Here is a 16,630-nt window from a genome sequence, read left to right on the forward strand (position 1 = left end):
AAATACTCTCTTATATGCGGATGATTTGTTAATATTCTTGGACAAGGCGCAATATTCCATCCCCATATTGTTACAATTATTTAAAAAAATTTCCTCCTTCTCAGGTTATAAAATAAATTTCGATAAGAGTGAACTCCTCTGGGTAGATAAGAAAGGATCCAACTGGAAAGATCACCCCTTTAAAGTGGTTGAGTTCTTTCGATACCTAGGTATTACCTTTCATAGAAACCCAACAATTTGGTATAAGTTAAATTTCCCTCCGATATTACAAAAAATTAAAAATGATCTTGAAAATTGGGCCTCGCTTCCCATCTCATTGACTGCTAGAATTAATCTGATTAAATCTATTATCTTTCCTAGAGTTCTATATCTGTTCCAGAATCTCCCGTTATTTATGACCAATAAAGATATTGGTAATGTACAGTCTTGGGTATCTAAATTTATATGGGGTAATAAGAAGCCAAGGATTAGTCTTAGTAAACTGATGCAGAAACGTCCTAGGGCAGGCTTGGCCTTGCCAGACTTTAGGCTTTATAATTTGGCTAGCTTGGTCAAACTGGCCCTCGATTGGATCACAGGGGTAGATAAGTTCGTGACAACAGAGCTAGAATCGTTCCTCATCTCCCCCTTTTCATTGAAAGCGGTTCTTCATTGCCCGGTACCAAAGTTACCCTCAAATCTTAGTAAACTAATTTCCCTTAAAAATGTTATTATAGCTTGGCAAAAAATTTGTCGAATACTAAAAATCTCCCCATTCTTTTCTGAATATCTCCCTATAGTAGGTAACCCTGAATTTACTCCGGGCATAAATCAGAGAGTGTTTAGACTATGGGCCGAAGCTGGACTGATTTATGTTTATCAGTTATTTGATGATAATCAGTTATTACCCTCAGAATTATTATTTCAAAGGTTTAATCTACATTGTTCGAATTTATTTGCTTATTTTCAACTAAGGCACTACATATTTACACAAAAATGGAATTTGGAATTTCTAAGGGATTGGATAGACATTAAAAATATTATCCGGCAATTCTCTCTGGGTCAGTCTTCAATATCACTGATCTATGATATCCTTCTGGCTAGACAGGGTGAATTAGGTGTAGATAATCTATATAACTTCTGGAAGAAATATTTGCCAGAATTAGAGGAGAACAGGATTGAGCGAAGCTTCACAGAGTTAGAAAAATTACAAGTTTCCACATCATGGAAGGAAGCGCATCTAAAACTAGTCAATAATTATTATCTTTCCCCAGATAAAATGGCCAGATTCTATCCTTCTCAGAATTATGCTTGCCCAAGATGTTCCTTGGATAGGGCGGATATTTTTCATATGTTTTGGTCTTGTCCAAAGATTCAACAATATTGGCAAAAGATAAGATTCTGGTATAGTAAAATCTATAGAGATACGGCACCATTCACGGCTGATGAGGTAGTTTTTCTAACTAATACTGAGTTACGCCCTAAGAGGGCGATAAAGATATTTAACACAATTATTATAATTGCGAGACAGTTAATCACTAAAGGCTGGAAAGATCATACAGCTCCTAGAATCACAGGGTTCTTGAAAGAAATCCAGTTCCAAATTTCATTTGAATCCTTTCATACTAAATTCACAGCTGAACGTAAGGTCAGGGCCTTTCTTCTGGATTGGTCTCCATTAATTACTTCTTACCCATTACAGATTCAAAGACGTATTTTACAACCCTTCTTAAATTCTATAGCCTTTTTGGAATTGGTTATATTAGAAGTATTCCCGTCAACATGGATAGCGGGCCCCCGGGAGATAACACTATGAAATAGTAATTGTGAAATAATAAGTAAAGAAAGAGAAGAGGTGGGGTCAGTAGGGGAGGTGTGGAGTGGGTGGGCGGGCGAGAGAGAGAGAAGGTGTATAGAATAGAGAATTTTTTCTTCTTTTCCTCTTTTTTTTTTTTTTTTTTTTTTTTTTCCCCCTCCTCATTAGTGGTTTAAATTTTTATAAAATTTCCAGCGATATAATTGACTAGATGCTAAAAAGTCAGGTATTAGTATTCACTTGTTTCTTTTTATGTTTGCGTGATATTATTCACTATTGTCATTATTTGTATTTCTGTTTTTCTATATGTATGATGGCCTTGCATGGCATAATGAAATACAATTCGACATGTATTTACTTTTTATGTTCTTGCTGTTGCTGGAATCAATAAAGATATTTGGAAAATTTTGTTTCGTCTGAAAGATTTGTTTTGGATTTTTTTTAAATATTCGGTTCAGACGAATTTCTTCCATGCAGGCATTCGGTTCTGACAAAAATTGAATTTATTACCATTGTTTCCAATGTGAACAGCTAATATAGACAATTAATATTAACAAAATTCTTACATGAATGGGATTAGAACAATTAAAGGAACAGACACCTCCTGTATGACTGAAATCCCGCATTTAGTGCCTGAACAACTGTCCCTAACATCAGTCATTAATACTATAGCAGGTTTGGACAGAGGTTGATGGACAAATAAATGTTCATTACAAACAAAGGAGCTTATTAACCAAAAATATAACTCCTTCCCCCCCATTCCTATACGTTCTTTTGGTGCCAAATGCCATGAACAAATCTATTTACTCAAGCAATCATTTTCATCCGTTTTAGCCAATAATATATTTGTCTGTTCGCATTTTAACCCTTTGAGTGCTAATGGCGGCTCTGAGCCGTCACAGAGTTTCCCACTCTGGTGCTAATGCCGGCTCAGAGCCATCGCTAGCACTCTTCCACCTTGAGGGAGATATGGGGGCTCCCACCCGCTCCTACCCCGGAAATCGGGCCTGCATAGTGACAGGCATCGCCACAGCTTCACGTGATGCGCAGTGACATCACGCGCAATGACGTGATGACGTCACCGTGCAACTTTATTTATACTTAACAATGTTAAGTATAGAAGCAAGGGGGCATGCTGCTTAGAAGCCTGTATCTCAGGCATCTAAGCAGCTACAGACCCCCAAGACCCACTGTTGGAAATGTAATGGCCTAACCTTTACAACAGTGTAAGTCTTGGGGGTCTGAAGAAAAAGAAAAAAAAGTTAAAAAAATTTTTCAAAAAAATAAAAATAAAACATAAAAAAATCTTAGCACCCATGTGGGAAAGTGCTTAGCATCATCATCTCTGACTTGTTTTTATACACAGGTGACACCATGTATGTCACTCTAAGCCTTTGTGGAGAGGTTCAAGATGATATACTGAAGTTTTAACACACACCTCAAGAAGAGGACCTACACAATATAACTACACCTGTTTGGATATATACTTTGGATACATTTAAGTCTCAATAGACTTCTCAATACCATTTGCATTTGGAGTTATCAGTACCTTTTGGGAACATTTGTTACACCTTTTGGGATTATCTGTTACACTATTATATATATCACTATTTTTAAGGATATATTTGACTTTCACTAAGGCATATTTTTGACAACACTTCACTCATTTTATTTTTTATTTTTTCACAGTTGTGATATCACAAATTTTATATATTTTTTATATATTTTTTATATTTTTTTATATTTTGATATTTTTGATAATTTTCTGTTTTTTCTCATTTTTAAGAGGCAATTAATTTATTTTTTCACACATTTTTATGTTATTTTTTCATATTTTTCATTGGGACACTTTATAAAGTCGGTATACCATTGGATCTCATGACCATTCTTCAGTTTTAAGACTGTATTCTGGAAATCCCCCCCCCCCCCTTTTTTATGTGCACATATTGGTACCATAGATTTGTTTTTAATATCCTGTCATAGAACTGTGTTTTAAAGGACTTTTATGTATTTTATGCACACACACATTGTCAAGGATTTTTAACTATATATGTTAAATCAAATGTTATTAGTAAAATGTTATTAACAAAATAAATGGTTTTAGCATAACATATAGGAGCATCTGATCGATTATAAGTTATTATCTTTTGTATACATCATAATATTTATGCACTTAGACCTATAGGCTATTTGCAATACTATCAACCCTTATAGTCACTTATAGTTATACCAATCGTGGACACCATCTTTAGCCACAAATCCTTCTCTCTAGGATTTTGTAGCGCTGTACTCACTAAGCACTTTTAATTTATTGACATTTTGGGATCTGGTTGGGAGATTCCGCAACTAGAGCACAGCTTGTATGGTTGACATCTTGGCGCTGCAAGATATACATTTATAACATTGGAAAGTGCTTAGCACTCAATGGCCTCTATTTAACAAGGTCTGGCGGACCTGATCCAACAGTGCGGATCAGGTCCGCCAGAGCTCTCTGAATACGGAGAGCAATATGCTCTCTGTATTCAGCATTGTTCCAGCAGCTCACAAGAGCTGCTGGTGCAACGCCACCCCCTGCAGACTCGTGGCCGCCAGCAGGGGGATGTCAATCAACCCGATCGTACTCGATCGGGTTGATTTACGGCGATGTCTGTCCGCCTGCTCAGAGCAGGCGGAAAGGTTATGGAGCAGCGGTCTTTGTGACCGCTGCTTCATAACTGCTGTTTCTGGCGAGCCTGAAGACTCGCCAGAAACACGGTCCGTCAAGCTCCTTTCGGAGCTTGATAGGCCCCAAAAGGTTAAATGATTCGACAAATCAGCAAAACTTTGACAAATCTGCATTCGTAAAAAAGCCTGAATGCACATTTTTATACTTCTAAGTATGTGTAGATTTCTTTTGGGGACTCTCAATTTTCTCGTTTCATTTAACTTAGGTGGCTATTTCACCGGTAAGCCTGTGCCAACAAATAACTGAAAAAAAAGAAAAGAAAATTCAGTGGCATAAAATGACGACATTATACAAATAAATGATAATAATAAATGAACAACATAGGGACTTCCCTACAATAAGAACATCTGTACCTTTGATACCTACTCGTTAATAATACCTCTGCCTCTTGCAAGCATCCACTTCTCTCTGGGGTTGCCATCCGTCCCTTAAAATACAGAACACTTATGAGTTACACATGCTGCAGGGTGTGCAGGAAGGAATATGAATAGTGCTGTACAGGATCACAATACATGTTCCTCCCTGCAGCATGTGTAGGGTTGCCACCCGTCCCTTATGGTCACTTGTATCAGTGATATTATTAATACAATGTTATGTTCCTGAGATTGAGACAACTCTTCATTTCACTTGTCCCTGGTTCATTGGACTGGACTGACACCACTTGAACTTCGTAATTACAGAAAAATTGACTGACTTAACCACAACAAACATGGCGGAAACGCAGTCTCTCCTCTCCCCTTGCAGGTCACTCTGGTTACTGCATATCAAAATGTTGACTCTCTGTCCTTGGGTCCTCCAAAACTCTATGGTAAACTAACAAGACTGAGGGGCTGTGAGTCTGTGACAGAGGCCACTGTGTGATTGATTGCGTTAAGTTACCGGTGTGCACCTGAGGTAAGTGATAAAACCAGGTGTTCGGTTAGTGTAATGAGCCCTCACACTGACTTCACCAAGACATTAGCATGTGTCACTAACCATCAGTGTCACGCTGTATATCAGTAGTTATGTCAGAAAATGCATTTTATTACTTTTGTGTTGTGTTGCCATTTCTAGTAATATGGATTTGTTGGTACAATTATTGCTCTGGTTTGCTAATATTGATGTAATAGTATTTTAGTATGTTCAAGTACATCATTATTACTATAGATTTTAACTTGCAATGTGTTATTACTCTAGGATAATAGTAATGCAAGTGACATAGGTGTGTTGTTACTTTAGAACAGTGTTAATCATAGATATGTACTAATTGGTTAATAACGTGGCTGCAAAGTGAAGAATTGTATTATTACTCAAGTGCAGAATAGTAAATACTGTATTATTACTCTGGTATAATAGTAATAATGTCACTTGTTACTCAAATAGAAGTAACACAGGTAGCAGAGTGCTGAGCTATAATAGTAATAATGTCACCTGTTACTCACGTAGAAGAAGTGACACTGTTAGCAGAGTGCTGAGCTTTAATAGTAATAATGTCACCTGTTACTCAAATAGAACAAGTGACACAGGTAGGATTTTAAAGATGCTTCCTTTGTAAAATAATTACCATTTATTGATCGTAAACTTTGCGCCGTTCTTCCGACCGCATCTCACAATTTTTTTTTGTCTTATTTGACAAATTCGGCTTCATCCAATCATTGCAAGCCCCCTTTGGCGTCCAGCAGGTGGGCCATGCAACAATTGGGTGAATTCGGATTTACCACCAATGGCACGTCATCGGGCCTGTGGTCATCGTGCCCCCGAGGGGTGTGGTCACCGCTGCGTAGGGTTGCCACCCGTCCCTTAAAATACAGAACACTTATAAGTTACACATGCTGCAGGGTGTGCAGGGGGGTATATGAATAGTGCTGTCCAGAAACACAATACATGTTCCTCCCTAAACACCCTGCAGCATGTGTAACTCATAAGTGTCCAGGAAAACATGGCTGAGGTGGCAACCCTACCGCTGCGGCAGGCGTCCCTTATTTTTCTGAATTGAAGGTGGCAACCCTGAACATGTGTAACTCATAAGTGTCCAGGAAAACATGGCTGAGGTGGCACTGGGGCTGTAAGTGAACCTATAGAACCTCACACTGAGCCACTTACAGGCAAGAAGCTCACAGGATACCACAGGGACCTACTTACCTGCAACAAACATATGTACATCGCAGGGACCACATTTTGACAAAACTGATTTCACAGTGACCTCGAATGAAAGTGTATGTATGACATAGGAAGACAATTAGTTTCGCAAAACACGGAACAAACCTACACTACAAGTGGAACCCACATATCTCCCAGGATCAGACTAACTTAGGGTGACCAGACGTCCCCGATTTTAGGGGACAGTCCCCAGATTGAGGAGACTGTCCCCGGGAAAATTATGTCCCCTGCTCCTGTTGTACTGCAGTCAAGCGCTGGGAAGAAGTGATCGTCCTGATAATGTCACTTCATCCCAGCGTAGAGCAGGCAGCGTGCAAGTTAGAAGGGAAGAGCTTGTGTATGTGTGTATATGTATGCTTGTGTTTGTGCGTGTATGTGCATGTGTGTATATGCATGCTTGTGTTTGTGCGTGTGTGTGTATGTGTCTATATGTATGCTTGTGTGTGTGTGTATGTGCATGCATGTATATGTATGCTTGTGTGTGCATGCGTGTATTAGGGTGACCACATATCCAAACTGCCATTCAGGGACGCCCCCCCGGGACGCCCCCCCAGCGAGGCCCCGCCCCCAATAAAAAAAAGTGCTCCGGGTCCACGCTTGTTTCATCGCATTATATAGACAGTAGTAGAGGCTAGTAAAGGCTAGCTAGACTAGAGCTGTGGTGGCAACCACAATGAAATTAGTATCCGGATTCCAATCCGGAAGCGGCTCCCTCAATTTACTGGTCACTGGCATGCGGCGCCTCTGATCTGGAGTCTGGCCCCCTGGGATAGTGGGGATGTCGTCTAGGAGGGGCCTTAACACTCTCATGATCTGCACTGTGGGAAGCCGGCACCTAGCCCTACTAGAGACTTAGTGAGAGTGAGTCAATCTGCGCAGCTGTGAAGTCACTGCTGTCAGTTTCTCAGTTTCACTCCAGTCCGGGACAAATAATGAAGGTACCCGGGACCAGGGACAGACCATTGAAATGTGGGACTGTCCCGGGCAATACGGGACACGTGGTCACCCTAGCGTGTATATGTATGCTTGTGTATGTGTATATATGTATGCTTGTGTGTCTGTGTGCGCATGTGCATGTAGGCTTGTGACTGTGTATATGAATGCTAGTATGTGTGTAAATGTATGCTTGTTTGTGTATGTGTATATACGTATGCTTGTATGTATATTGCATGTGTGTATATGTATGCTTGTGTGTGTGCATGTGTGTATATGTATGATTGTTTGTGTATGTTTATATATGTATACTTGTGTATGTGTGTAAATGTTTGCTTGTGTGTATATGTATGCTTGGGTATGTGTGTATATGTATGCTTGTGTGTGTGTATAAATGTATGCTTGTGTGTGTGCATGCGTGTATATGTATGCTTGTGTGTATATGTGCATGTGTGTAAATGTGTATATGTATGCTTGTAACGTATGTGTGTATATGTATGCTTGTGTATGTGTATATATATATGCTTTTGTGTGTATGTGCATGTGTGTAAATGTATGCTTGAACTTGTGTGTGTGTGAAAATGTGAGAAATACTGTAACGTATATATATCATACAATCACTCCATAATAAACCCATACCAAATACACTGCATATATAATTTGAGGAAAATATGCTAATAAAATAGTTTTTTACCATTTCTTAATAAAAAAAAATGTCCCCGGATTTAATTTTAAAAATCTGGTCAACTTCTAACTGGGACCATATTTTTAAAGTAAATACTTTTTCTCATGTATCCCCTTCAGCTTTGTTGCACCTAGAAGTGTGAACTCACGCTAAAAAAAGTCGAACTAATAATTCTCAAATATTTTATTACAAAGTAAATTCTATATAGGAGAAAGTCTGTTAGGACTGCGCTGGAGACGGAATTCTTTTAGTGTAACACAGGAAGTGTATGTATAAAATGACAGTGAGAAGTATAGCGAAACCTAAACTAAACTTTTGGTTTCTATGACTATAATTATTATTTGCGCGTTTTAATCGATAGTGGCGGGTTATCAGTATATTATGGTTGGAAACTGAATTCAATCAACGGGAAATTAATACTGTCTAGTTGCTTTGTTACGGTAAATAGTACTTAGATAGAAAGTCATTACGCGGGAGAACAGGAAGTGAGCAAAGCATGGGCACAGGTGGGCAGGAAGTGAATGTGGAGTTGACCACGAGTGCAGTATGGGTAGTTGGTGATATGTGTGTACAGTGCTAACAGACTGGTAGTCTTATCTTGTTCATACTGTATGTAATGATTTTGGTGCTAAGTTCACGTCTCACATTCAGCTTGGTGCTTTTTGTTTCTTTATATTGAGTTGGAGTTACATTGGATGAAAATATATAGGCGAATTGGGTGAAAAACAAATCAAAATTTATGGAACAATACAACATAATAAGAGATGTGTAGAAGTCATTATTGATATAAATGTAAACAGTGACCTGGTTTATTAATTCATAATATTGGAAAACAAAATGCTCCATATTTCAAAGTGCAAATAGCATGATGGCCCTACAGACTGTGCATGAGACTTGTGCATTATGGTCCAAGTGCAATGGCAGTTAAGAAGCTCATTTGATTTAGTGTGCTTTTCTTATTCTGTACAGAAAGACTTGTAAGATTCAGCAAATGTTTTTTGTAGGGTGAGAAGTGACTGGGGCTATGGAGGACAAACGGAGGCGGGCACGTGTGCAGGGAGCTTGGGCTGGACCCACCAGACGTATTCCTCAAGCAGGTGAAGAACAGGACCTAGATATTCTTTTTTAATTCTTGTCCATAGCACTGGTTTTGTTTCCTAAACTTTTATGTTATTGTGATGCAAAACCACTGATGTATTGTTTTTATGCTGCTGGTACCCCATATTCCACTAGTATGCAATAAAAATAATGTGTACACCTTTTTTCTTTGTTGAAAGCTAAACCTAGGTAGGCTAATATGCAAATTTATAAGCCCTTGCAGGCCGCCTCTTATCTCAGTGCATTTTTAGTTTTTTTTTTTTTTTTTTACAGCTAGACAGCACTAGTTCATGTGTGTCATAAAGATAACTGTGCGTATTCCCATCTTTTTAAACAATAAATATTTTCAATTAGACTGTCCCTTTAATGATGAAAACGTCTCAGCTTGTTCATGTTATCTTTATGGGAGCATAATGTTTAATCCTGAATGATTTTAGTGATGTGTATTGTGCAGTATTAGTATATCTTTTTTTTATTTTGCACTACTTTTTTCTGCATTTTTTTTTGGAGTCCAATAGAAATGATAAAAATATGACATGCTCTAATTCTAAATCTGTTTGTTTGTTGCAAGTATGATGTCTCAGTACCATGGTTTATAATCACGGTTTTATATTTAGTATTTTTGGACAGCTGCACATATTTTGTTTAAAAAAAAAAGTATTAACTTAAAGGGACATTGCAGCACAAAATTTACATGTTCTAATTTTTATTTTAACACTACTGACCATGAATGTCTATGTGTTTAACCCCTACAAAGGTTAAAGTTTGCTTGGGAACAGCAGTTCACTGCAGCTCATGAGTTATACTTTAACTATGTGTTAAACTCCTATGGACGTGCACAGTTGGTAGTGATAAAATGACATGCTCTGATGAATTACGTGTGATAAATCACATGCACAGATCAAAACTTAAGGCCTTGCAGCTTCTTTAAGAGCCACATGCATACATCAAAGCCCCAGGCCCTGCAACTCATCTATAAACCACGTTCATAAATAATCGAGTCCCTTATTGCAGCTATGTGCATACATCGGAACACAACCCCCTGTGTCTCTTCTATAACCTACATGAAAAATCAAAACTCAAGGCCCTGCAGCTTCTCTATAAGCCATATGCAGAAATCAGAATGCAAGGCCCTGCAGCTTCTCTATAAGCTATATGCAGAAATCAGAACCCAAGGCCCTGCAGCTTCTCTATAAGCCATATGCAGAAATCAGAACCCAAGGCCCTGCTGCTTCTCTATAAGCTGCATGCAGAAATCAGAACCCAAGGCCCTGTAGCTTCTATATATGCCGCATGCAGAAATCAGAACCCAAGGCCCTGCAGCTTCTATATGCCACATGCAGAAATCAGAACCCAAGGCCCTGTAGCTTCTATATATGCCACATGCAGAAATCAGAACCCAAGGCCCTGTAGCTTCTATATATGCCACATGCAGAAATCAGAACCCAAGGCCCTGTAGCTTCTATATATGCCACATGCAGAAATCAGAACCCAAGGCCCTGTAGCTTCTATATATGCCACATGCAGAAATCAGAACCCAAGGCCCTGTAGCTTCTATATATGCCACATGCAGAAATCAGAACCCAAGGCCCTGTAGCTTCTATATATGCCACATGCAGAAATCAGAACCCAAGGCCCTGTAGCTTCTATATATGCCACATGCAGAAATCAGAACCCAAGGCCCTGTAGCTTCTATATATGCCACATGCAGAAATCAGAACCCAAGGCCCTGTAGCTTCTATATATGCCACATGCAGAAATCAGAACCCAAGGTCCTGGATAAAGTTTTCCCTACTCACCAGTTATGTACATCACTGTGCCTTTATACAAGGGCAGCTAAACATTTTCATATAGAGGGCTGGTTAGTGATGGTGAGAGTGACAGAGGGCCGCATCACTTTATACTTATGCTAAATATAATGACTCAAAAACAATTTAATTATTTTTACAGTTTGAATTAACTATTACATAGCAAAAATAATTGCTATTAATTTATATACCTGAACTATGTATACTACTTAAGTATTGTTTTCTTATAAGTAGTTAATGCATGCTCCAGCGAGAAATGAAACATCTGCGCGGGAGCACCCTACAGTAAAGTGAGCACAATATTGTAAAAAATAAATAAAAAAGTTTTTCTGTCCCCTAAATATATTTATTCTGGTAATTCTTGAATATTGGTTCTGCTGTGAAGCACTTCATACTCAGTAGGTCAGTAATAGGTAACTTGTCACAGACGTTTTACGTGTCCTTTTTGTATCACTCGTTACATTGGGCTGGGAACTCTATTGCACAAATTTGAATAAAGAAGTTGGGTTATCACCTAAGGCGGCTGTGTTTAACAACAGCTTATACTTCCTTCCAGCAGCCCCCCCAGCTAGGCCATATCAGTGGTGTAAGGAGCAGCCTTCCCAAGAGAAACAATTTGTTTACAAAGAACCAACAGAGGTATAGTTATCATTTACATTGCTTAGCACGGCCTCCTTTTCTTGCCACACGGCCTTACTGTGACTTCTTTCAGGTGGCTCGTCGGGTGCCAGAACCCCGGTTGATTGAGTAAGTAAAGCACACTGTCTTGAATATAGTATAAGCTAACTAATAGCAGATATTAATGAGTTCTTATTCTGTGGTTTCTCACTTTTATTCCCTTGTTCTGGCAGTGTGGCTGGTGTCCATGAGCTCAGTGTATCTCCTGCGGGAGTTTCCAGGTAAGAAAGAGATCCATGTTCTTCAAGGCTGGATTTCAAAGCAAACAAGGTCTACCTGCATTAATTCTTGACTTCATTAATGCTTTCTAAGTCTGTGAAGCTTTACTATGTATGTATGTATTGGGTACTTGTAAAGCGCGGCTAATCACCCGTAAGGGTCTCAAAGCGCTGCTCATTTTATCAACCTCAGAAGGATGAAAGGCTGAGTGGACCTCGCCGGGGATCGAGCCTGCAACCCTTGTGTTGCTACAGAGCTCAGCCACAGTGCACTTAGCATGCTGAGCTATCTGTCCGGCATGAAGCTTAATTGCAAGGGTCCCTATAACATTCAATAAACAAAACTGCAGATTGGCTTTGATATACATGGTTCTATCTGCATGTCTGGATGACCAGGAGCTCATTCCCATATAGTACTTCACATGCAGATAAAGTGAGATGCTTCCTTTAAAACCACTTTTTCAGTTCTAGTCCTTAGGGCACTGATAGGCCAGATTACTTTGAATAAGCGCAGTTTAATAACAATGGTTACTGATCAGCTGATTATTTCACCTGTGTTCTGCTTCAGATATCCTGGAACTCTGGTTTGTAAGTGTGCCCTAAAAACTTAACCCCTTCGCTACTGGGAATCCCCAAGGCAGAACATAGAGTGATCTGAGATGTCATCGCAGAAAATGCAGCATGTCTGCAGAAAGAACAGGAACTGTTAGCACTTTAATTTTTCAGTGCTGCTCCACATTAGGATGTTCTTTTTAAAACAGAGCTGTTCTCTGGCTGCATTGTATAAGTTTTCCTTAACACAGTGCATCCAGAGCAAAGTGCTGTTTGAAGACAACAGTCAAATATGCAGTAGTGCTGCAAAGGAGCAGTGCATTGATTGTTGTCTGGCTCTGAGATTTTTGCAAGCTCGTTCCCTAGCTTTTCACAGTCTGCAAAGCTGTTTTCCTCTGAATGTAAGATGTTCGTATGAGCAATGCACCTTTTTATTACTACTTTCTATGTTAGACTAAGAGAAAAAGAAAATAAATTAATTCAAGAGACATTTTACAATTACTTTTTTGTCTGCAGCTAATTTGTAATTCAATTTTCAACTACTGCACTAGATTATACAACTTTAAATATTGCTTTATTCTCCAGTTAACCAACACATTGCAATTGATCTGGTGCTTTAGTGTAACTGACAAATTTACAATTTTATTTTATTTAAAAATGACCTGCAGAAAAATGTTCACTAAAAAAATCTCATCGCAGAAAGTGAAAAAAAGTTCTGTCTCTGGGGGCAGGAGGTTGGCACAGTAGATATTTACTTACATGTACGTCACAGGCAGGGGGTTGGCATACTAGGTATATACTAGCATGTATGCCACAGGCAGGAGGTTGGCACAGTAGATATTTACTTACATGTATGCCACAGGCAGGAGGTTGGCACAGTAGATATTTACTAACATGTACGCCACAGGCAGGAGGTTGGCACATTAGGTATTTACTAAAATGTACGCAACAGGCAGGAGGTTGGCACAGTAGGTATTTACTAACATGTACGTCACAGGCAGGAGGTTGGCACACTAGGTATATACTAACATGTATGCCACAGGCAGGAGGTTGGCACAGTAGGTATTTACTAACATGTACGCCACAGGCAGGAGGTTAGCACAGTACGTATTTACTAACATGTACGTCACAGGCAGAAGGTTGGCATAGTAGATATTTACTAACATGTACGCCAGAGGCAGGAGGTTGGCACAGTAGGTATTTCTAACATGTACACCACATGCAGGATGTGGGCAAAGTAGGTATTTACTAACATGTACGTCACAGGCAGGAGGTTGGCACACTAGGTATATACTAACATGTATGCCACAGGCAGGAGGTTGGCACAGTAGGTATTTACTTACATTTATGCCACAGGCAGGAGGTTGGCACAGTAGATATTTACTTAAATGTATGCCACAGGCAGGAGGATGGCATAGTAGGTATTTACCAAAATGTACGCCACAGGCAGGAGGTTGGCACAGTAGGTATTTATTAACATGTACGCCACAGGCAGGAGGATGGCACAGTAGGTATTTACTAAAATGTACGCCACAGGCAGGAGGTTGGCACAATAGGTATTTACTAACATGTATGCCACAGGCAGGAGGTTGGCACAGTAGGTATTTACTAACATGTACGCCACAGGCAGGAGGTTAGCACAGTACGTATTTACTAACATGTATGCCACAGGCAGGAGGTTGGCACAGTAGGTATTTACTAACATGTACGCCACAGGCAGGAGGTTGGCACAGTAGGTATTTACTAGCATGTACGCCACAGGCAGGAGGTTGGCACAGTAGGTATTTACTAACATGTACGTCACAGGCAGAAGGTTAGCACAGTAGATATTTACTAACATGTACGCCACAGGCAGGAGGTTTGCACAGTAGGTATTTACTAACATGTACACCACAGACAGGATTTGGGCAACGTAGGTATTTACTAACATGTACGTCACAGACAGGAAGTTGGCACAGTAGATATTTACTAACATGTACGTCACAGGCAGGAGGTTAGCACAGTAGATATTTACTTACATGTATGCCACAGGCAGGAGGTTAGCACAATACGTATTTACTAACATGTATGTCACAGGCAGGAGGTTGGCACAGTAGATATTTACTAACATGTACGCCACATGCAGGAGGTTGGCACATTAGGTATTTACTAACATGTATGTCACAGACAGGAGGTTGGCACTGTAGGTATTTACTAAAATGTACGCCACAGGCAGGAGGTTGGCACAGTAGGTATTTACTAAAATGTACGCCACAGGCAGGAGGTTGGCACAGTAGATATTTACTAACATGTACGCCACAGGCAGGAGGTCGGCACAGTAGGTATTTGTTTTCCTCTGAATGTAAGATGTTCGTATGAGCAATGCACCTTTTTATTACTACTTTCTATGTTAGACTAAGAGAAAAAGAAAATAAATTAATTCAAGAGACATTTTACAATTACTTTTTTGTCTGCAGCTAATTTGTAATTCAATTTTCAACTACTGCACTAGATTATACAACTTTAAATATTGCTTTATTCTCCAGTTAACCAACACATTGCAATTGATCTGGTGCTTTAGTGTAACTGACAAATTTACAATTTTATTTTATTTAAAAATGACCTGCAGAAAAATGTTCACTAAAAAAATCTCATCGCAGAAAGTGAAAAAAAGTTCTGTCTCTGGGCTGGGAATTTCAGGGGAAAACAACAAAAATACCGGATCATTTTTAGCATATTTACAATCACTCCATTTAAACAGAAATAGAGCCTTGCTTTTTATTTATCTATCAAAAATATATATATATATATATATATATATATATATATATATATATATATATATATATTTTTTTTTTTTTTTTTTTTTTTTTAAGTAGACAACCCAAGGTATTGATCTATGCCAATTTTGGTTTACTTCATGCAACCTGCCAAATGCGATCATATAAAAAAAAAATAAAAAAAATTCACAAACTTTGGGTTTCTTGCTGAAATAAATTATTTACATACAGCTTGTGCAATCATGACACTAATGGATGTAAAAGCTTCACTGGGATCCCCTTTGTTCAGAAATAGCAGACATACATGGCTTTGCCATTGCTTTTGGTAATTAGAAAGTCGCCAATTGCAGCTGCGCACCACAGTTCTGAAATTCTTTATGACTCACTGACAAACAAAAAAAACATACACAACTATAATTTGATCTTGCTTTTCGATTTGCATTTACCTCTAATTTTTATTAGAACTAAGTTCTGCCTGTTTACACTTTGTTGTCCCTGTGAGATGCTGCTTTCTAGGGATCCACATTGCTTTCTATAGGAAGTAGTTTATATGAATCTTCAACATTACAAGTTCTGTGTGATATAAGACCCGCTAGTTAGTGAATCTAATCATAGATGCTATTGCAGTATTGTTAAGCCAGACATAAATTTTGGGGGTTTCCAGTGATTTTAGATGCAGAATGTTCCAAAGGTCAGGAACCAAAAGTACATTTTTAGGAGCTCTGGCTCTTGTCAAACACTCCTGTACTGTCTGTTGCTCTTTCTCCTTGAAGTTGTGCAAACTTTAGTTTCTTTTGCATGTATTATATATATATTGCTCAGAAATAGATATATAGGTATCATCTGTGGCCATACCATGTGATCATTGCCTGGACTATGTGTAGCTCATTGTTTAGATAAACTTTGGCTGTTTATGTCTCTACTTTTCTATGTTTGTGAAATTACTGCCAAATCTGAGTAATGAATATTCTGGTCTCTTCCAGGGTACATCTCTTCCCTTTGTTTATAGACTCCAGCGAAGCTGACTGGATGTTTGAGCAGTTGCTCCAGGAGGTCTCATGGGGCCAGAAGACAAACATGGGGCCTGGTAATGTCATTCTATAAAACTCTGCCTAATGTTCTAGACTTGATCCCCCACATTAGTATGTTTGTTCTAACATCATATTTCTTCGCTACCAATATATTGTATAAACCCCTGATCGCTTTCATCTCCTTCTTTTCCTGCCCTGACCAATCTTTT

At 38.9% G+C, this 16,630-nt stretch overlaps 1 protein-coding gene across 9 annotated transcripts in view; it reads left to right on the plus strand.

The window, feature by feature from the left end:
- The first annotated feature begins 5,333 nt into the window (after window positions 1-5,333).
- The window catches only part of ALKBH3 (alkB homolog 3, alpha-ketoglutarate dependent dioxygenase), a 38,901-nt gene continuing 27,604 nt past the window's right edge, over window positions 5,334-16,630 (plus strand). The window contains exons 1-6 of one of the 9 annotated variants that reach the window (XM_053720227.1): window positions 5,334-5,414; window positions 9,282-9,374; window positions 11,740-11,822; window positions 11,896-11,930; window positions 12,035-12,082; window positions 16,374-16,477. In XM_053720227.1, the coding sequence (XP_053576202.1) occupies window positions 9,302-9,374; window positions 11,740-11,822; window positions 11,896-11,930; window positions 12,035-12,082; window positions 16,374-16,477 (343 nt within the window). In that variant the 5' untranslated portion in view covers window positions 5,334-5,414; window positions 9,282-9,301. Of the gene's footprint in view, window positions 5,415-8,568; window positions 8,718-8,790; window positions 8,887-8,914; window positions 9,375-11,739; window positions 11,823-11,895; window positions 11,931-12,034; window positions 12,083-16,373; window positions 16,478-16,630 lie in introns of those variants that run through there. The other 8 variants (XM_053720229.1, XM_053720223.1, XM_053720224.1 and 5 more) reach the window with 8 other exon arrangements.

Source organism: Bombina bombina, chromosome 7 (genome assembly GCF_027579735.1).
Source record: "Bombina bombina isolate aBomBom1 chromosome 7, aBomBom1.pri, whole genome shotgun sequence".
Lineage (NCBI taxonomy): Eukaryota > Metazoa > Chordata > Amphibia > Anura > Bombinatoridae > Bombina > Bombina bombina.